Source organism: Strix aluco, chromosome 18 (assembly GCF_031877795.1).
Source record: "Strix aluco isolate bStrAlu1 chromosome 18, bStrAlu1.hap1, whole genome shotgun sequence".
Classification (NCBI taxonomy): domain Eukaryota; kingdom Metazoa; phylum Chordata; class Aves; order Strigiformes; family Strigidae; genus Strix; species Strix aluco.
In genome coordinates this window covers 3,650,516-3,672,336 of record NC_133948.1, presented here as the reverse complement: position 1 = coordinate 3,672,336, position 21,821 = coordinate 3,650,516, and the positions used below count along the sequence as shown (strand labels likewise).

Here is a 21,821-nt window from a genome sequence, read left to right as displayed (position 1 = left end):
GAGAACTAATCATGTGAAGAATTAATAATAGGAGACGAGTAAGAACCCGACTGGATGTTACAGCATGGAGGTAACTACTCTGCTCATTCTAAACAGAACAACTGCAGAGATAGTTGCCTCATTAGATACACCATTCTCAACTAAACCCATCAGCTTATAAACAAAAATCACTGAAAAAAAAAAAAAAAGAACTTTACTGGTAGAGGACAGTGTGTACGATGCATCACCCCCTTGGTTTTAACCTCATCTAGGTTCTACAGTGACAGGAGAATGTCAGTTCCAAGACTCTGCCGCCCAGGAGCATTTAATATTACTAAATGGCACCGTGAAATACAAAGCACCAGATCGATGCTGGAGGCTGTTTGCAGGAGCATGGAGAAGCCAAGCTGCCGAGCTGGCACCCCACCTGACCCACGGCCTGAACACAGTTTGTGGAAACAAACAGCGGTCACTAGGGAGTTTTGAGAATTACTACTGTTCTAGAACTAGCAGTATGCTAAAAGCATCAAGCCACTAAAATTGCCTCACCTAGACCAGAAGGGTCAGATTGTTTGGAATTACGAAAACAGGCTAAACATCTCAGAAATACTCACGTGTTCCTCAGTGTTTCCACTTAATAGAATAAAATAGTTCAGTTGGCAGGGACCTCAACGATCATCTAGTCCAACTGCCTGACCGCTCCAGGATTCATTTTCCTTTAATTGTTAACAAACCTCTAGAATGTTTCTCCCATTCTGATTTCTGAAATTATATACAGGTAAATCAGAGGTATGAGTTTCTCTACATTAGCCACATGCTTCATTCACTTAAGGTCAGCAGAAAGGACAGCAGATGAAAAATAAGCTTTTAATGACTTAAATTATTATTTTACTGTAAGATTGTTAGAGGAAAGTAGCCGTAAAGAAAACAGAAACTGTGTTCAGTGAGGAACAGTAATTTTATTTAAATCTACTTCATGCATAAGCATGATAGAACCCCAATTTAACTTTGGCAAATATCACAACAAAAAAACCAAGCAGCCTATACAGAACAGTGAAAATGCCAAGGATACGGGTTCTCTACAGTTTCACTGCAGAGCAAATGGATTTAGAAGCCTCACTTTGGCTACATCATTTATAACCATATCATTAAATAAAGGTAGTCTTTCACTATCACTTCTTGACTTCTCCAAGATCTTCAATGCTATCATCATCCACCTAGGGAAAAAGAAAAGGCCAAAACACAGCATGTTAAGTATATTTTCTTCTTAAATGTCTCACTCAATATTCACCACCGTACACGTAATGAAGCGTGGGAGAAGTATACAGCACCATCCGAGATCCCTGCTGTGAATTCCACGGCAGTGACACATGCCTACAGGACATAGCCAAACCTATAGGGCTCTGAATAAAGACAGGCCTACAGGGTTCTTTCAGAAAGAACTCCAATACCAGAAATACCAGAACAAGGGAGAGTCAAAGAAACTGCTTCCAATTACAACAGCGCAACCAAACCCCTCAACCAGCCCAAAATTAGATAATCTCTTCTTCTGAAGTACAATTGGGTTTGTTTCTGGTTTGGGGATTTTGTTTTGGTTGTTTTTTTTTTTTAATTTTGCAATATTTTATGGGATTTTGAAAAATAGGATGGCAATGTAAGAATACTTAGGTATTCACTGTTAAGAAACGGTCACAAAGGAGCCACAGGTATCTGACAGTTGGACTTATCCCAACATGCCTTCCTCACTGCCGTACCCACAGTACCAGCACGAGAATTAATGTTTCTTGGACAACGGAAGCAAGGTCTGACTTCAAGTTTAATCACTCCTTAACCTAGTCATTCATAGGTGGGAACGCAACAACCGGTCTTTTATTTTTGCACAACAACCTGTGCTGTCAAAGATGAAACCCTTTTTTCAAAACCATTGGAAAGTCACAAGCTACTGTGGGAAACCAGAGTTGTGGCAGAAGAAAGGTTTGTTACCTCAGGCCACTTCTCCTGGATTACATCGATAATGTCATCCGTAAAATCCCCCTGAATGATGATTTCGTCTTCTCCTGTTACTGAGGCACCGCAGGAAAATTTCTGAGCAAAGAACCTTTGTGCTTCCTTAAGATCAATTTCTGTTGATGGGAAAATGGACAGTTTAAGTACAGCCATTTAAAACAAATATTTTCTCAAGTTTAAAACCAAAATCTTTTTTTAACTGTTGAAAAACTAGTGGCGGTTTACAAAGCTTTGCTACAATTTCCACTGAAAGCAAAAGTGCTGTTTACATACAAAACAACTGACTCTACAAATCTAGCAAACTCTTAAGGCAAAAAATCGCTGAATGTCCCCTACACATTCTGTTCACGCAGGTCTAAGCTACATGCACTCAGCAGAAAAGCACATGCAAAACTGTTTAAAAAGCACCTCCAGTTCTGAGTAACTCCCACAGTCATTGAACAAGTTTCTCCACAGAAGTGCTTCGGTATGTTCTTTTCAGAAACATGTCCCAACAATTTTTGAGATTGGCTTCCAGCACAAAGATACATATCCAGTTCAGATCGAGCTAGTGCCTATTACCGATCCCTCAAAAAAAACTGATGACACTCTCATGCAGGAAATATGTTCTGTATCTTGTTAGTACAACCAAGGTGAAACCTTACCTTTTTAACAGGATTCATGATCAAAGTGTGAAGTAAGATGTTGTTATAGATATAAACACCAAGGGGCTGTTTGCAGCTGAACCAAAGCTACGTAGGACAGCGTTGTTAGCGTACTTTGGTAATGATTTGACTGCTGTACTAGAAAGGCAGTTAAAGCCTTATTTAATCAGTCTCAAGAATATGTAAAAATAATTGTCAGGAACATATTTACAAGTTTGATGGAAATAAGCATCTTTTTGAAAATAAATATGCTTATAACTAAAGGGAATAGACTACTCTGAAGTCTAATAAGTGGACTGCTATTGGAAGCCCTGTTGAAAAATAAACTGCAACCCTATTTGTTTGCAAACACCGTGGAAATAAAGACTTTAATAACTTATCACTGAGGGAAGTCAGTGTACCTTCAGCATGCTTTGGAATTGCTAAAAGCACCTTGGGACTGCCAACTCGCACAGATGGAAGCAGATCATTCAATGTAATATAATCAGAAGAAATATCATGAGGTTAAAGGCAAGCACATCTAAAACAAACAAAAAAATGCATAACAAAAGTCAACTCACCAAACGTTGCAAGGCCACATACTCTTGTGACATATTTTTTCTTTGCTCTAGGAATTTTAGCTATTGTAACTTTCTGTGGTACAGTCTTCTTTTTCTGTTTTATCTGACCTCTTCCACCTTTAAAAAAGAGCATAAGGTTACATAATTAGTTAAATAATGTCATACTTAAAGAAAAAAGCATATAAGGTCAGATTTCATCCCTATAAACAAAGAAACTGTTATCTCCTCATCTGTGTTGGTAAACAAATCTATTCTGCACATTGTTTCACATTCAGGGTTTTTTTATTATTATTTAAGAAAGGTCCCATATCATCAAAGCTCAATATTACAAGAAATAACGATATATACGCACATCAAATGTGCATTAAAGTACAGCTTGCACAGCAGAACCCCATTATTATCAAAAAAGGGGTTTTCCCCACACTTTACTAATCATTGCATTTGGTCTGCATTTAACTGCTCTTTCGGGAATTGCTCTTTGGTCATAATCCTAGGAACAAACTCTTACTTTAATGTTTTTCATGAGTTTAACATCCTTAGGGTTTGTGTCTGTCCATTCACTGAGGCCATGAGGACGTGCCTGCTCAGGCTGCTGGGTTAAACAGCAGATTAAGTTCTAGATATCTGTGCACGACCCCAGTATGAACCATGTATCTGTACATGAGCTAACAGAAAACACCCCGCCTCTGAAACAGAAGTCAGCTACAGTAGTTGACTGCCAAACTTCCACATGATTTAACATCTTCTTTCTTACTGTCTGTTTCTACGCCAACCTGAGGGAGCATTTCACATATCAGACATTAGTCTGAGTAAAGCATGCAAAAGATAAATTCCACTTAATCTGATTTGAAGAATCCTAATAAGATCTCAGTTAACTTGGTATACAGTCATCAAGTTACTCCAGGGTAACCAAAGCTCCATGTTCTTGAGACTTCTCAGCATGAAAACCTCAAGAATTTATGACAAGCAAACTAACCCCTTGTGACTACACTTCTTTTTCTAACATGCAGCACTTTCAATTCCACACTACTCTGAATTGATGTCTGATAATTTAAGGCAGTAAATTTCTGTCTTAAAATATCTTCAGTAAATTTCTGCAGTGTCTTAGTAAGTTTTTGTTTGTTTTTCATTACCCCCTCTCTTACAGTCAATCCTATACCATCGTATGTAACACCATACTGTAAGTTTTCATGAAATTTTAGACTCTAAGAGAAAATCCCTAAATATTTTAAACACTATTATTTTAGAACCAAAACCAGGACTGAAAACTAACCATACCACGCCACACAATAAATTAATGTTGAAACAAAATGTCCTGAAGTCTCTGGGAAAGGCATGCAAGCTACAGAATGTAAATCACTGTTGTCACTACACACAGCCTACTGACAAGGTAAATACAACTGGTTACCAAGACACAAAAATAAAACATCAACACAAAAATAAAACATCTGCAGTGATATGTGGCTTAAAAATCTGAATCTTACTGGGCTATTAACCATAATTTCTGAAGCTCTACAGACACAACTGACACAGGCAGATGCATATTAACAGCACCAGCATTCTGATTTATGGGGGAAAGTATGTTAATTAATTAAACAGAAAGAACTCCAATGATAGAAGATAAAAGTGTGTTTAAATTGTTTCCTATATTTTATACCTTCCAAAATTGGTTTTTGAAAATGTTTTTCACTAGTATGGTTGGGAAGAGACATAGCTGTTAATGAAGGCATACGTGATAGCGTTAAAAGCATAAAACCAAATCCTGTTACGTGAATACAGAGGAGGGGTGGAAGGAAAAAAGGCAAAGGCAGTGTCATGTGGCATTAATAGAGGAAAGCAGCCTTTGTTCTACTCTGCAAGCAACCTATAAACTGCTGTTAAACAGGGCAGAAACAAGTATTCTGGGAGGCATGCCAGCTGATTTTAGGTTGAGAAGAATTACTCCCTGAATAGGTGCAATAGCAATGACAGAACAATGAAACACGTGATGCAGGTCATCTTTCACTTGCTGTTACTACTATCCAATTCTTTCATCAGCATAAATCACCGCACTAACTCTGCTACCACTGGAAGAAAGATATTTGGTATCTTTTGTGCAGAGTCAAAGTGTAGCTAACAACCAAAATGCAAGGAATCTGTGCCATAGTCCAGAGCAGCAGGTGAGAAAGGAATGCCCCATACTGCTTATAAATCAGTACCACAATCAACTATTTAGACCTTGCCTCTCTTTTGCTTCTTCTTCTCTTCTTCTTCTCCTGCATTTCCTTGGCCTTCTCCAACCCCAGCTTCCTGTTTAGGTGAATTTTCTTAAATACATCAGAAAGGAGCACGGAAAAAAAATGAGAACAAAATTAGCGGTCAGACAACCACAGCCTTACAGGAAGTAAGGTACAGGGATATTTTGCTAAATCCATAAACTCTTTGCTTAAGTGCAGCAGCCCCTTGACTGATGCGTGTTACACCTTCATGATAGTACTCATGCAAATTAAACTTCAGAGAAGCCTTAGCTCAAAGATGCAGCTACAATTTCAATACAGTCTCTTCACATAATTTCCACAGAGAGAAATTAATAATGTTAATATTGACATTCCAAATGCAAATCAACAAGTTCCTTGTGATTAATGTCCTTTCCTCCAGCCACCCACAGTAGACTGCACACACATAAAATCTAATAAACTAACTTTGATGGGAAACAAGTACATGGATGACTGGTTACAGTAGGAACCTTAAGAAAGCTGAAACATTATTTCTGAATCTACACATTGTTTATTCAGTGTTCTCTGACATCATCAAATATGTTTTCACAGCATCCAAAAGCATGGTAGACTCCTAAGGAAATTATTAACTCTCACACTTGATACAGCAGAAAAAGGAAAGAGATCAGAATTGGATAAGCTCAGAGACTTCTGAATATGTCTAAGGGTACATATCAGTTTGAAAGTAGAAAAGATTCTTACCTACTGTAAGTTTTGCAAACTCATCTGGAAAATTCTTTTCTAACCATTGTCTGCATTTAGTCACATCAGGCATGTATTCGCAGTACTAGAGAAGAAAGGTCATATGAAAGTTGTTAGCAGAGTAACTTCAAAATACATCACAAATACACCAAAATATATTTGCTATTCAGATCAGCTATTTCTCCTTAAGATGACTGAATACAAATACTACACTAGTGCACAAGAAACCTCGTGTCATCCCAAAGATGACAAAGGCTGAAGCACAAAACTGCCACAATTAACAAAAGATCAGAAAGAATCATCAAAGTCAGGAATCATAGGACAGAAAGTGGAAACTCAGACAACAAAAAAATTAACTCACCTCTGTTGGTAACGAACAGACTGGAGAAAGAAGGGAGCGGGGGGAAAAAAAGAAAAAAAAGAAGAGATTACAAAAATAAGTTCTCCTCTTACAGCCTTAGTGTTAAATTCAAAATGGTATTTTAAAGTTAGGGTTGATTTCTTACATCATAACTTCTGGTTGTAACCACACATTGACTCAAAATTATTATTTTATTGATACCACTCCACATTTTAATTTTTCTCTCATTAGCTCAGATGCTCTGCATTAGGATAAGACTATCACAGCCAGAGTAGCCTGTCAGTGACGGAAGGGAAGGAGATGCCTACAGCTTTGGGAAAAGTTACGGAAAGAAACACCGGTTCCACCTGAGGCAAAAGATATACCTAATAAATCACCATGTGATTTGGTTAGCTTTCCTTTTTCCAAGAGCTGCCAATGTCCAGAAAAGGGGCTCGGCCCCAGAACAAATCCAAACCAATTGTGCAGACTTTCATGCACAACAGGGATTCTTTCCTAATCCCCTGCAACCATATTCAAGCCCAAGGCAAAATAACAAACCTATCTAAAAAAACATACCTGTCAAGATTATTTACTTTCAGTTAAATTTCATCTATTTCTTACTGCCATACTAGTGCTCAGAGGCCTTTTCTGTGCTAAAGGCTTTACTGGCTTTCTGCAGGAAGATACCTCTGCTCAACAGTTCACAACCTGAGCACCACTCCCGCTTCTTTTGCACACAGCAAGTTGTTAGTACTTCCATCTCTCAGAGGGAAGACCCCTACATTTCACGAAAAAAGCTTTAGATAAAATACATAACACGAGCTATTTCAGAAAGACAATCAGAAAGGTCAAGCTGACCACGGTCAAGCTTCTCAATAAGAGCTAACCAAAAGAAAATCTCCAATTCTCTTACTCTTTCTGTCAGGCTGCCCTCACAAACAGCACATTGTAAGAATCATGGACAACTCGCCCTTCAGCACTTGCCTCCGCAGTAGAGAACCCGAAGAGGATAGTCAGCATCTGACCTGGCACCGCTCCTTACGTCTCCTCTGCAGTCAGGGACCACAGGCTCAGCGACATCTGTGGCCATGTCACAAGCCTAGAGGTCACAGAACAAAAGAATCAGGACCCAAGTTCTGGGTTAAAGTTATTCACATCTTTCCCAACCCAACAAGAATCCCAGAGAAAATAGGTACAATTTTAAGAAAAGCAGGAGGAATCAGGGAAGAAAAAACAGGAGTCAAGAAATAATGAAAAAATATGGGGAAAATAGCTGCAAAAGATACCAATAAGTATGGAATTCTAGCACATAAGGGGAAAAAAAAACCCCAGTGCCACAAAATGCAGCATAAAATTAAGAAAGCTCTGCAAGAACACCACATGGAATTACAGAACATACTGGGTTAAGCAAAATGTGAAGTAACACCTTAAATCAGTGGCATATGAACAGTACATGCACTGGGGGAGTTGTGGGAGGTACTGCCAATATCGTAGCAAAGAAAAGGGGTCATTTAAATCAGCATCTAAAGTTACAATCTGATTCTAGGACACTGGCAAAAAAAACCCCCACAAACACCACAAAGCAAACAAACCAAACTCAACCCACTAATACATTTAATAATGGTTTACACGCACAAATTTTCAGGCAAGGGGCTTAGAAAATAGGCGTCAACAGGGAAGGGGTTTGCAATGCATAGGAAGTCCTCCAGGATCATGGGAGCAAGCAGGATATGCGTGAGGAAGACTCAGAGCCAGGATGCTGTACAAGCTGTTCCTGGGCAGTGAAAAGAGCTGAGGGAAAATGTCAGGGCGCCAGAGGTGGTGGGGTTCGTAGTAGGGGGACCGCGGGGAAAGGCAGCAGACGGTCATAGTGAGGGGAAGGGTGCTGGAGCACCCGTGGAGATCCCAAATGGGGGAAGGAGGGTGCTGGGTAATCGGGGGTAAAAGTGAAGGCAGGTCAAGGGGAAGGGTGCTGGGGGAGCGGCCGTGATGGGGATCACCGCCATGGTGGGATGGTGGGGCACAGCCCAGGGGAAGGAGGGCGCCGGATACCTGAGGGGGGAGGATGCTGAGGTGCGAGAGGCGAGGGGGATCACTGCGAGGGGAGGCAGAGCCGCGGTACCGGAGGAGAGGGAGGAGCGTCAGCGCTGGGGGAAGGATGCTGGTAGCCGAGGCGAGAGGCCGCCCGCCCGCCGGCCGGCAGGACGCCGGGGCAGGCCACCCACCGCTGGGACGGGGCGGCGGCGGAGCGGGGCTCCCTGCAGAAAGGGGCGGGGAAGCCCAGAGGCGGCAGCGGTGTGGCCTTACCCGGGAGGCCCCTCAGGCCGCGGTGGCGGGGAGGCGGCGGCTCCTCCTCCTCCGGTGGCGGCGGCGTCTCCCTCCACACACCGCGCGGCACGTGCGCCCGCCCCAGCGCCGCCGCCGTCTCGCGAGAGCCGCGCGCGCCCGCCGGAGGCCCGCGGGGCGGGGCGGGGCGGGGCGGGGCGGGGCGGGGCGGGGCGGGGCGGGGCGGGGCGGGGCGGGGCGGGGCGCGGCACGGCGCGCTCTGAGCCCACCGGCTCTCCGTAGCGGGGCGGGCGCGCGCTGGCGCCAGCGTGCGAGCCACCGCCTACCCGCCGCACGTGACCAGGAGAGCTACGGGCCGCTGGAGCGGTCAGTTCCCGCCGGCCCGCCCGCCGCCATGCCGCGGTACGCGCAGCTGGTGATGGGCCCGGCGGGCAGCGGGAAGGTGAGGCGGGCAGGTGAGGCGGGCGGGCGGCAGCGGGGAGGTGACAGCAGCGGTAACGTGTCCCTGACGGCGTGTGTGTGCCTTGCAGAGCACGTACTGCTCCACCATGGTGCAGCACTGCGAGGCGCTGGGCCGCGCCGTGCAGGTGGTCAACCTGGACCCGGCGGCGGAGCTCTTCAGCTACCCCGTCATGGCAGGTGAGCGGCGGGAGGCCGCGGGCAGCAACCTGCGGGCACCGACTGTAGGGAAAAGAACTCACAGTGCCTCGTGTGTCTGTTGTTCCAGACATCCGTGAGTTAATAGAAGTGGACGACGTCATGGAAGATGAGTCGTTAAGGTTTGGTCCCAATGGCGGCCTGGTGTTTTGCATGGAATACTTTGCCAATAACTTTAACTGGCTAGAGGAAAGCCTTGGGCATGTGGAGGATGACTATATATTGTTTGATTGCCCAGGTAAACAAATATCTATGTTTTGTCATTGTTCTTCATACACAATATAAAATCTGCGGTGCTTTTTTGTTGTTGTTGATCATCATTCACACTTTTTTTGCATTATTAACAGTTGTCAGAGTCACTTCCAGATGTTTCAGAAGTGAACTTGGTCCCAGGATAATTTGGAGGCCTGCACTGACTTCTAATAGCATCATATGGTGTGGGAATGCTATGGCAACTGCTAACTAATGCTAACTGGAGGCCAAGGGAGGAAAAAACCCTTCTATTTCTTTTCCACTTCACCAGTATAACTTCATCATAAGTCAGAATTGTCTGAAAAGCAGGATACTTTCTTTATCAGCTTTCATTCACATTAATTGCAATACCCATATTTATGTAACTGCTAACTGTTCCTGTTGGCTTCACGTTTCTGCATACTAATATCCTAAGTGTGCCCTAGGTCAGATCGAACTCTATACACATCTGCCAGTGATGAAACAGCTGGTGGAGCAGCTTCAGCAGTGGGAATTCCGCGTCTGTGGAGTTTTTCTTGTGGATTCTCAGTTTATGGTGGAATCTTTCAAGGTATCCATTTGAAATCTGTGGTAAAAGTTCATATTGATAAAGAATAAGAAATCTGAGCAATTTAGGCAGCTGAGTTTGTTTAGCCCAGAGGAAAGAATGCTAAACTGGAGGAGATTGATTGCTGTCTTCAGCTGCCTCAGACACAGATTGCAGCAAATTCTAGTTGGATATAAGGAAAGAAATCCTGCACTGCAAGAATGGTCAGACTGGAAGAGGGACACACAGAGATTGTGTAGTGTCTGTTCATTAAGTTACTGAAAACTTGACTGGGCAAAACCCCTCAGCAACCTGATCTGACTTTTGAGCGGTGGTATGGAACAGGTAACCTCTAAAAGACCCTTCCAACCTAAATTCTTTAGGGACTCTATGAGAGCTTTCTCAGATCTAGAGAGAGAGCAGGCTGCTTTCCCCATCTAGGAGTAAGAATCCCGAGAAGGGCTTTGGATCTTCTTAATGATTGCCCTTTTCAGTGGCAGATCCAGATTTGAGGCTCTGGAAATAGATGGGAGATGGGATATTTGGCCCCTCCCTTTTCCAACAGAGAGAATGACTCTTCATATGGCTTTATGTCCATGTTTCATATATTCATTAGTTAGATTTGGTCTGTGCTTGAGTGTCCTGTGTGTTGGCATTGTGTTTTTTCTGTACTTAACTACATCATTTTTCATATTCCTTAAGTTTATCTCTGGAATTCTGGCTGCACTCAGTGCAATGATATCTTTAGAGATTCCACAGATTAACATTATGACCAAAATGGATTTGCTGAGCAAGAAAGCCAAGAAGGAAATAGAAAAGTAAGTTCCGAAAAATTAATTTGCAGTGTAATATCTCGCAGTACACTTCACTCAAAATTCAGTCTAATGTTTCCCACAATTAAAACATACTCTTTTCAAATGGGAGAAGATGCATTTGTTTTATATTGAACATAGTCTTTAAATGTCTGGATAGGATGCTCACAGTTTAGTTGGAGTCAAAAGGCTAGCTCCATCTTTGCACATACCTCTGGGTTTTTCTGTAAATAATAATCTTGGATAACTTAAGTCATTCTGAATGATGTTCTAGGGTACTGTACTTCAAAACCTAAACCAGAGGTGATCCTATCAGTTTTTTGATACTGAACATACTGAATTACTGATATGTTACTTTTACATTTTTGCTAAAATAAAAGTTTTTCCTTGTGGTGTTCCTCAAAGCTTTCTTGAGTATACAAGTATATTAGCAAAAAGAAAAGAAAAACCACTTCAGTTGTTTCTACTAGCATCGTAATCTGAGATATTCAAATACTTACAGAAACTATTTTTAAACATTTTAAGTTCTCCTGATATGAAGTTAGTTCATTCAGATCGCAGAATGATAGATGGGTTTGGTAGCTATATAAAAGCACAATGACTCATTTGCTCTGTGGCCAAGGATTTTTTTGATGATAATGAGGATTTTATTTCTCCCAGGTACTTGGATCCAGATATGTATTCTATGATTGAAGATTCTACAAATATATTGAAAAGCAAAATGTTTAAAAAACTGACTAAATCTATATGTGGATTGGTAGGTATATCGCTTTTTAACTGGTACCCTTAAATTCAGTCCTGTATTTATAAACCGTACTGTATGGTTCCTGGCTTCATTGCTGTTACAGATACTGTACGTACTATAATAATTCTTCCCCCCTCACCCCAAAACTGTATTTACCTACCAAACTTACAAAGCCAGGATCTAAAAGATTCTCAGGCACTTGAGCATTTTAGTTTTTGCCTATTTTAACTCAGTTTTTGATTTTTTTCAGATTACCATAAGATTCTTGATACTAACATTTGGATTGTAGCCAATACATTTTTCTGTGAATCCTCTTCTATTAGCAGTTTTGGAAAATGGCTTTTTCTACTGTGTAGAACCTAGGACTGATAGCCAGGTGTTCCGCGTGGGGAATTGCCATTGGTTTGCAGTCTGGCTTTAAATGGCATTTTAGCAGTCCAGACAAGGAATACATAAGTTTGGTTTAAGGAAGTAGCTTAGAGTGATTGAGAACTAACTTACTGCATTTTCTTACTAATGTCCTTTGAATCCCTTCTCTAGATTGATGACTACGGTATGGTTCGATTTCTACCTTTTGATCGCTCTGATGAGGAAAGTATAAACATAGTTCTGCAGCACATAGACTTTACCATTCAGTATGGAGAAGATCTTGAATTTAAAGAACCAAAGGTAAGGTACTTCTGATGATAGGATGAAAAATTTAAAAGGGTCCATAGTATAAATTGTAATATAAAATATGTTCTTTGCCTCGCTAATAAATTATTGCCTTAGTATGGTTCAAAATAAGCCACGTTTAGTCTTTTAGTGACAATGCTTATATCGTCTTCATTTACAATTTAAAAGTTGAATTCTTTAATATCATCTCGCATATGCAGACTGATCACATGGTTGTATTTAATGCTTTTGTTTTCAAAAATAGTGGCATTTTAAACTTCAAAGGTCAGAAAGGACTATTAAGATCACTAAGATTTCTTCCTACATGACTGTTCAAATTCCCCAGATAATTCCTGTGTTGAACCCATGTTTTGCATATGAGATACAGACTAGGAATAAATTCTATCATGTAAAATACATGATAGAAGACTGCTGTGTTAAAATCTGTTCCGAGCCCTGTCTAGTTTCATTATTCAGCTCATAAATCCTAAGGAACAAGTCCAGTGCTTTTAATCCCATTTTTGAATTCACTTTTGTCCTCTTTTAAGTATACAGAATACCTGGATCTAGATTTTGACCTATACAATTGTGATAGCTTTAGAAACAAACTGCTTTTTTTAGAAGGTTTTGCTACATGTTTTATGGAACCATATTAGACATTGTTCCTGTTGTGGTTTCTAAAATAAAATGTCACAGAACAGACAATGTATAGTAGCCACTAGGGAAAAGTCAGGTTTTACCTTTTTTGTTTTCTTTTTGGCAGGAATGTGAAGAAGATAAATCTGCTCTTGTGGATGAATACTTTCAAGATCATGTGGATGAGTAAAAAACAGATGTTCAAAAAATGGGAGGAAAATACCTTGCTCGTGTTAAAAAATAAAAATTAAAAAAAAAAATCCACCCCTATACAAACATACTCGATATTTTATCTGTAAGATAACTAATATTTATAGTGGAGAGTGAGCTATATGACCTCATAACTATTTTAATAAACAATTTTTATTCTTATGCGTGTGTGTTATAAAATACATAGGCTAGCATTAGTACATATAAAAGTTTCCCACATATAGATGTATCTCATTTAAGCATAGGAATGCTTGAAAAAAATCTAATGATTTGCAAAGGAGACAAAGCCAAATATAAGTATCTTGCAATAAATATTTATATCCAGTACTGAGTAGTTACTTTCATTATTATATGAGAGAAAAATTGATCTAAGGGGTGAAAATTGTACTTCATGAACTGAACCTGAATTAGACAAAGAGACAACTGGCAACTTCAAAGGGACACCTGGTCAGTGGGTGGTCTCTCACCCTTCTTGAAGAACATGAGTGTTTTACTTTGAAAGAGCCCAGATTTTAAGCCTTCTTAAGGCTGGTGTTTGTACAGTTTGCACACGGCTTTAAGTGGTTTATACATCGATAACATCTTAAGCACAGCACAACACTTAAAATCAGCTTAAATACAACTCAGTGATGGTCTTGTGCAATCACATTAGAAAATGTTGCCAAATTCTTCATTAATTAACACAAATAAGTAAGCTCCTTTTTTTACCCCTGAATAAAGAACTCATACTCCTACTATGGATATATGTTACCTCTATAGTACAATGAGTGGTGGTGGTTTTAGAGCAGCAAAACTTTAGCACAGTATCTCCAAAGGACATACCTAAGTAACTAAATACATGTAAAAATGGTCAGGAATTTTTCAGGCGAGTAGCATCAGTTCTGGAATTGGGTGTAGCTGTTAACAGACTTCATATTGGATGATAATTCAAGCCATATGGGAAAACGTACTGCTGACTTTACCTTTCATTGTTTATAGTTCCTTTATATATACAGACTGTTCCTGGGGCATCTTGAGTGTTTCAAAACATGTTTTATTGCTTCTAAAATCTATTAGTGTAATTTATTATCTACATTCAGCTGAATTTCAGGATGTGGGTTTTTTGCTGCTTATGTCCAAGTACATACCAACCTTTCATTTTCCTTAACTCTATGGAACAGGATTTATTCACGGAGTCCTTGAATTAAAATATTTTCCAAAAAGGGCCTCACGGTGTGAAATGCTTAACATCAGTGAATGCTTGTGTGTGTGTAGGCATATCATCTGGCTATATATAGTTAATGTATCAGAGATTAACCCCATCCTCACAAAATATGAGCAGCCAAGTATTTTGGTAGAATAAGAACAACTGATGTCATTTGGTAGGAGCAGCTTGGTTAGTTAGCAGATGTGTGAGTGCAAGGATACCCCTTAATGCAAACCAAACCAAGGATTGAACACTTGGAGGCAACTTCCCTAAACCTGGGGTGTGGTAACAGCTTGGCACAGAGTTCAGTTTCGTAGGTTTTTTGCTTCTAGTCCAGAAGGTCTAATTTTTTTCTTATCAGTGGGTTGTTCTTCCTGTCTTAAATAAATGGTTAAATGGTCATACCGTTGATATGGTGCTTATTTTTGAAGTAAAGATCTGCTTTTTCCAAAGCAGAGCCAGAACAGGGAAGAGGTTCAACAGACCAGAAAATCCTGCATGTCTAGAGGAAAAGGGCTGCCCAGAATCTGTATGTGGAGGTCAGGGACGATCGCATGAGATCTTTTAAATGGGAACAATGAAAAACTGGGAAATAAGATGTCACCTAAGAGCTATTAAAATGGTTTTTCAACACCAAGTTTCCAAAAATTGCCAGCCTTACGACCTCTACAAGATCTCATGATACTCAGCATTACTAAAACCTTACTCCCAGTTCCAGATAACTAGTGAATGCTGAGACTTCAGTTTCAAGATAGTCATTGCAGTCACCGGGAAGAGGTGAAAAAAAATCAGCTCTTCAGAGCTTTAAAACATGGGGCCAAAAGCCCTGAATATCTTTGTGTTTTAATAGTTATGGTGTTAGTTAACCTCATGATGGGGCAAGTCTTTATGCCCACACAGAGCTAATCACATCATGGCAGGAGCTGATCTGGCTGAATTGAACCATGCAAATGTCAGGAAAGCTTTGGTCGCTTAACTCACCCCCGCACTGGCGCATCCTTGGGACGAGTCACACCTGTGGAAAGGCCAAACCCCAGCCCTGCAGTTAGATTACTTTGACTCACCTTCCAAATCTCCCATTTTTTCTCCCGTGACTCATGGCATGAATCATTTACCAGGGAACAAATTGAGCCTGCTGGGTCACACTAAAGGTTATGGATTGATAGTTAGCAGGAGTGTGCACTCAAAATATTGTATCCCTCCAAACGTGAGATGTTTGGACCCATTCTGTGCTTCCTTACACCAAGTGCCCCGCGCAGCTGGCTGCGCTTTGCACGTCAGGTCTAAGCAAGTGATGCCCAGGAACGCTGCAAATGTGCCAGAGAGAAAACTGGCTTCAACCAAAGGATCCTCACCTGCGCTCTCGTCAAGGGCTGACCCTCGCCGGGGACAGGCGCTGGCCTCTGCCAGCGAGGAAGCAAGATGTCAGGGTGGCTGGAAAGGAAAAGGGTGGCATGGAGGAGCTGAGGAGGGGTTACTTGCAATGCCAGCCACAGCAAAGGCGGGGGAGGGGGGGGGGGGCAAAGCAACCAAGTCCCCATTAGAACGTGCTTTGACAGCACCTCCTGGGCGCTGGCAGTGCCCTGGCAGGAGCGGTGGCTCTGGAGTTTTGGCTCTGGGGCGGTGCACGCCGCGGGCCTCCGCCGGCTTCCCCTCCTCGCACCGCCTCTGCTGCCTCATTTCCTGCAGCGCAGGCAGAGGAGGAAGCTTTGCTGCCAAGCTTCTCTCTGCTCCCCTCCTGCCCGGCCCCACCGAATTGCGTCCCGCCCTTCGAGATGCCGGTGAGGGGGCTTCGCACCCGGCGCTTGGCCAACCCCCGATGGCGGGAGGCCAGGGCAGGAGGGCTTGAGGCCGGGGCGGGGGGGGGGGCGGGGGGCCGGGCGGGATGGGGGTGAGCCTGGGCTGGGGGAAAGGGGCTCTGCTGCCGGGGGCTAGCCGTGGGCAGCTACATGGGGGAGAAAAGGGGCTGCAGCTGCGGGGAGCCATGGTGAGAGCAGGGGATTGCTGTTTATGGGAGGCCGCTGCAAGGCCACCGCCCTCCTCTTCCTCTTCCTCCTCCTGCCAGGCATCCACTCGCAGTCAGGAGGGTGGCAGCCCCTGGCTCCAGGAGGAAGAGGGTGGTAAAAGCTATGCTTTGCCCTGGTTTTGTTCATACCACCTTCCTCTGGTTGAAATAAACTGCTTTTCTGCTTATCCACCTCCAGCTGCATCCCCCTCTCTCCCTGCAAAGCCTCGGCTGTGAGGAGGTGAAGGCTTCCCAGGGGCCTGGCACAGCACAGTGGGAATGTCTGGGAAATGCTTAAACCTAAACTCACCAGTTCTTAAAAATCAGTTTCCCAGGAAGAGTCTGTCATGTGCAGAAAGGTTTATTTTTCTTTTTACTTAGACCAATTTTAGAGTGCATAGAAGTCTTTCTTTGTGCGGGTATGTGTTAAGCCTGGCTTTATTTATTATTATCTTATTAGCCAGACATGGAAATAAAATACAGTCTTTTCTAATGACCAACTAACTTTCAATGAACTGTGCAGTGCCCTAGTACTCAGGCAGGAGAGCAGGGCTGTTACCCCCTGGCACTGTGCAGAATGGGGTTAGGCAGCCTGGGCATGAAGCAACGCCTGCAGACGAGCCGTACCAATTTTATCCCGTCTCCCACCACCACAACCATAAATGGTGCCAGTGGTGATGCTTTCACAGTCTTCACCAGAGTGGCGCTGAGATCTGGGCCTAATTAGAAAACAGTGATTGTGCGAGGAAAAATTGCTGGAAGCACTACTAATGAACTAGGCTCTGACTCCTATTTGTTGAAGACACAGAGGACACATGCTTGGACACACAAATGTCTATTTTCAGTACCATTAATAACCAGCCATCCCCCCATCTGTAGGCCTACCACTCAACTTTAATGGACTCTGACACCAAGCTAGTTGGGAACATGGCGCTGTTACCCATCAGAAGCCAGTTCAAAGGCCCAGCACCTCGGGAAAGTAAGTTTATAATAATCTCTGAAAACCTGCTCATCATCATCTCACGGTTTGCTCCAAGCCAGCCCTAGCGAGAGTGACAAGAGGAGTCACAGGTTGGAGTGCTTTGCAGTTTATAGAGGAGAAAAAAAGTTTTCAAATGCTTGAGTTGTGCAAATCATAGAAGACAGTTATGCACAGATAAATACGCACCATGCTCCAGCTAAATCAGTTGTTTCATTAATTAAAGCCTACGGTTACTATTCTCATGCTTCCTCCTGTGTCTCACTGCGCTCTTCAGTAGGTTTTGAGGAGGATGTGGTGATGTAAACCCTCTGCTGTCAGAGGAAGTGGAGGACTACAGAGAACTTAGGCTTTGCGTCTGCAGCTGAAGACACTCGGCTGCTCTGAAGGACGAGGAGTAGGATAGCCAGCACTGCAGGGTAGGGGGCTTCAGAAATTAAGATGAAGTTACGGGCATCCCAACAGAGTCCACAGGCAGCCTGGTACAGATTCCCCTTCAGCATGTAAAGTAGCACTTCCTGGGCATGTTATTCCCCGGTAGTGGAGCAGTTCAGTTTGAGAAAGGAAATGTAAAGCAAATGTTTCCGGATTTAAGCAGTCTTGGATGGTAGCAAAAGCAGGTGAAAGTCATGAGTATGGTTGCCACTATGTGTTCTGCTCACCCTCCCTTTTTTTGAAGAGGACAATGAAGTTTGTCTGATTGTGGTGGTGGCCTTTCTCCAAAAACATTTTTGTGTCCTGAGAAGACTTTTATGCTGTTAACTGGTAGAAAAGTGGGTTACTGCCGAATTGCTGGCTTTTGTGAAGTGAGAAATCATGGGGGGAGGAGAAGGAGGGAGTTAAAGACTCTGCTCGGAGTAGGAAGCTTAAATGTTACGGTCTGAGATCACCAGTGTTTCACATGGCAACAGCTGTTTTCTATTACATAGTGCTGTCTTCTGCTTTTTGTAAATATCAAGGTTTTGCTTTTGCAATAATCCTTATTCATGTATTTCAGTGAGTAAAAGTTACGACACAATGTAGTATAATGGGGCACTGTTTAACTCTGTATTTCTTTTTTTGTTAGCTAAGGACACAGATATTATAGACGAAGCCATCTACTACTTCAAAGCTAATGTTTTCTTCAAAAATTATGAAATTAAGGTAATTTTTTGAGATACTGTGAATATAGTAGTTCTTTGGAGGGTTGATGCTGTGAATACGAATTTATTTTCAATGAAATAATTCTACTAGATAACAAAAATTCCCCTTCCTACCACTTAATTTTTAAAGCTGGGTAAATGTCATTAATTGATAGTTCCTCTCATGGGGAAATTGTAGACCAAAATGGCTTGAATTTATTCCTGTTTCAAACTTTTTATCAGTTCTGTAAAGTCTCTTAATCTAAGAGTGGCTGGGCTCTGTGTTTGCTCTTGGTTTGCAGAATGAGGCTGACAGAACGCTGATCTATGTAACCCTCTACATTTCTGAGTGCTTGAAAAAGCTGCAAAAGGTAAGAAAAGTGAATTTCTGTGCAGGAGGGGGGATTGTACTCAGGAAAGGGTTTGCTGGTACTCTCCTCCCAGTGGCACAAATAATCCTGTTCACCCCAGTCCCTGCTGTCAGAGCCACAGATACTCCAGGGCTGTGAATCTCTGAAGATACATTGTGTTGCTGTTCTTGATGAGTTTTTATGTGTTACAGATTGGTAAAATATTTGGGTCTAATGCTCCATCAGCTTTTGTTTATAACTTTTAATCCATGTTTGCCTGGTTCTTCCAGTGTAACTCCAAAGGCCAAGGAGAGAAAGAAATGTACACACTAGGAATCACTAACTTCCCAATCCCCGGGGAGCCTGGCTTTCCACTTAATGCCATTTACGCCAAACCTGCCAACAAGCAGGAGGAAGGTAAGGCTAATCCAGGACCTCTGAAGGCTTCCTTGGGCTCATCCTTTACTAACTGCATTTTTGTGACAGCAATTAGAAAAATTACTGTTAAAACTGAATCTTCTAAATCTTCAGTTCTGTCTTCTGAGGGCAGCAGAAGCTGGATTTTCTAACCTCGCAGGCCCAGTGATCCCTCTGGATCCATAGATCCAACAAAACAAATTAACGGGGGTCTGAGTCTGCTTTTGCATCAACAAAATCTAAACCTGTAATGGCACCCAAGCCAACTGCTGCACTGGCAGAATGGGAAGCCCACAATAACGAGCAAAGGTAGCTGAGAGAAGAAAACAGTTTGGATGATCCTTTTTGCTGGTATAAATATAAAAATCCCAAGTATCACTGTAAATTGAGCAAACCAACTCAGCCAGCCAATTAAGCAGTGATATCTGATGCTTCCTTGTTAAATTCAGTTTGACGTGGTGCTGCCTCGGTTCACGCTGGTTTTTCCTGTGCTGTTTCAGAGGTGATGAGGGCCTACCTGCAGCAGCTGAGGCAAGAAACTGGTCTTCGCCTTTGTGAAAAAGTATTTGATCCTCAAAGTGACAAGCCTAGTAAGGTAAGAGTTTAGAGTGATCATCACAGATGTAATGAGAGGCTCGGTGTGTTTTTTCAGAAATGTGTGGAGAGAAGTGAGATGATGGGGTGAGGGATCAGGTGTGGGTAACTTTGGCACAAGCTTCCCTGGTTTTATAAGGCTTGTGAAATAGCAGGCTGCAAGTTATCAATAAATTTAATCTGTAATGTGGTAAGACAGTGAATGCCAATTTGGGTTACTTTAAAAAGCAGGTCAGTAATAAGTGGTGTCTGGTTCAACTCTTCAAAGTATTGCACATCTGCTGTTGGCTGGGTTTCCAAATGGAAATTCACAGGCATGAGAGATGCTGTTTATCTTCTCAGGAGGTTCTGATTTCATAGCTTCTTTGAAGTAGACCATTTTGCCTCATATCCAGGTTAAAAAAACAGCTAATCAATGAATGAATTGCCTCCCGACTTTTCATATGTTTCATGTGCAAATGTGACTGCGTTTAATATTGAAATTATTTAGGCTAATTTAGTTTCAAAGATGTAGCTTTCTGATGCTTCCCTTGTTTATAATTATATTTGAATAAACATTAAAAAAATAATAGAAAGAAGAGAAGGTAGAATTTGATTGAGAGTCCTATATTGTAAATTCATTGGGTCCATTCCTGTCCTCTTGTTCAGCTAAATCCCAGTAGAAACCAGTGTGGAAAACTGTATGTGCAGAAGTGGAGCCTTAATATTTGTTATTTGTCAGAGGTTGAATACTTTGAAGTCACTATTTTGTTTATCGCATGGTAACTGCTTTTGCATATTTTCTGACTTTGTACTTCTGTCTGCAGTGGTGGATCTGCTTTGTGAAGAGACAGTTCATGAACAAGAGTCTGTCAGGTCCTGGGCAGTGAAGAGGCAAAGTAGCAACAATATTAAACATTTCCACAGCAAGGTGTTTAGGTATTTTGCCTTTGTTTTGGATACGTTTTGTACCAAGGAAGAATTAAGTGCTTATGAAGAAAAAAAGGAAAAAAAAAAAAAACACAAACCAGTCAATGAGGGATAGAGGGAGGGAAAGCAAAAAGATAATTTGTGTAAGCAAATATTATTAAGCTGGTGCTTAATAAGTGATTTCTAACATGCTGTTTCAGATGGAAGCTGCTTTATTATCAGTGGCTACAGCTGCAGGGCTTGTATTTAAGAGAAGAAATGGATTTGTCTGTGGGGCAGGGAGAGCTGTGTAATTGCTCTACTGGCTAGAGTGTCAGTATTGTATGTCCATGGAAAACATACCTCTCACTCTGTGTTGTCGAGTGCAGTGATTTTTACCTTGTTTTCAATAAATTTAGCTTGTAATTAATGTGGTAACTACTTTATGTCTCACACATAGCCTTCAAAGAAATCAGAGGGGGTTTTTTTTTTGTGAAAAGACTATCATTATTGTGTAATGGTAATCAGCAGGAAGTGAATCATTCCCACTGAAAATGGGATTAATACAGGGGCTGTAGTTTGCAGTAACGCACCTGGTTATTTAGCAGGTCTGCTTTTGCGGAGCAGTGCTCCATTGTACTAAAATGCCTTCACAGGGTAACGCAGGCACGTTACGTACAGCTTAGTCTGAGGCTGCCTTTGTGATGGCAGGTTCAGCCCAACACAACCATCACACGAAACTGGCAAAAACTGTGACCGCTTTGATCAGTGAGATGGCTTCTTGAAGAACCACAAATCCAAGTTTGGTTTATTCCCATTTTTGTCTTTTCTTCATGGCAATACTTGTTTCGCTGTCACCATACAGCACCAACAAGCTTTTAATGTTACTTGAACTGAAGTCAAGTAGTTTTGCTGCTCGTGTTTTGTCTGTTGAGAGGTGTATTTGTCTCCAGACAGCCATGATGGTGTGTTCAAACTGAAATCGATGTGATTTGTGGTAGTAATGATAGGAT

The 21,821-nt window shown here is 42.0% G+C and overlaps 3 protein-coding genes across 5 annotated transcripts; 2 read left to right on the top strand and 1 right to left on the bottom strand.

Annotated features, from left to right (window-relative positions):
* Nucleotides 1-918: 918 nt before the first annotated feature.
* Nucleotides 919-8,951, bottom strand: DENR (density regulated re-initiation and release factor). Of its 2 annotated transcripts, none has more exons than XM_074844059.1 (8): nucleotides 8,798-8,951; nucleotides 7,475-7,589; nucleotides 6,509-6,528; nucleotides 6,148-6,232; nucleotides 5,413-5,496; nucleotides 3,191-3,307; nucleotides 1,963-2,102; nucleotides 919-1,196 (listed from the first exon to the last, which is right to left on the bottom strand). In XM_074844059.1, exons 2-8 carry the CDS (start codon nucleotides 7,578-7,580, stop codon nucleotides 1,152-1,154), a joined length of 597 nt encoding a protein of 198 aa, XP_074700160.1. In that variant the 5' UTR covers nucleotides 7,581-7,589; nucleotides 8,798-8,951; the 3' UTR covers nucleotides 919-1,151. The 2 variants fall into 2 exon arrangements, with proteins under 2 accessions (XP_074700160.1, XP_074700161.1); XM_074844060.1 differs by lacking the exon at nucleotides 8,798-8,951 and adding an exon at nucleotides 8,543-8,644.
* Nucleotides 8,952-9,060: 109 nt separating this feature from the next.
* Nucleotides 9,061-13,430, top strand: GPN3 (GPN-loop GTPase 3). Of its 2 annotated transcripts, none has more exons than XM_074844057.1 (8): nucleotides 9,061-9,218; nucleotides 9,307-9,415; nucleotides 9,504-9,671; nucleotides 10,111-10,235; nucleotides 10,914-11,029; nucleotides 11,684-11,780; nucleotides 12,309-12,437; nucleotides 13,186-13,430. In XM_074844057.1, exons 1-8 carry the CDS (start codon nucleotides 9,171-9,173, stop codon nucleotides 13,246-13,248), a joined length of 855 nt encoding a protein of 284 aa, XP_074700158.1. In that variant the 5' UTR covers nucleotides 9,061-9,170; the 3' UTR covers nucleotides 13,249-13,430. The 2 variants fall into 2 exon arrangements, with proteins under 2 accessions (XP_074700158.1, XP_074700159.1); XM_074844058.1 differs by having other exon boundaries at nucleotides 9,133-9,231.
* Nucleotides 13,431-16,144: 2,714 nt separating this feature from the next.
* On the top strand, nucleotides 16,145-21,238 carry ARPC3 (actin related protein 2/3 complex subunit 3). The gene is made up of 7 exons (XM_074844342.1): nucleotides 16,145-16,235; nucleotides 17,339-17,438; nucleotides 18,505-18,581; nucleotides 18,862-18,930; nucleotides 19,200-19,326; nucleotides 19,827-19,921; nucleotides 20,727-21,238. The coding sequence occupies exons 1-7, from the start codon at nucleotides 16,230-16,232 to the stop codon at nucleotides 20,787-20,789; spliced, it is 537 nt and encodes a 178-aa protein (XP_074700443.1). The 5' UTR covers nucleotides 16,145-16,229; the 3' UTR covers nucleotides 20,790-21,238.
* The last annotated feature ends 583 nt before the right edge of the window (nucleotides 21,239-21,821 follow it).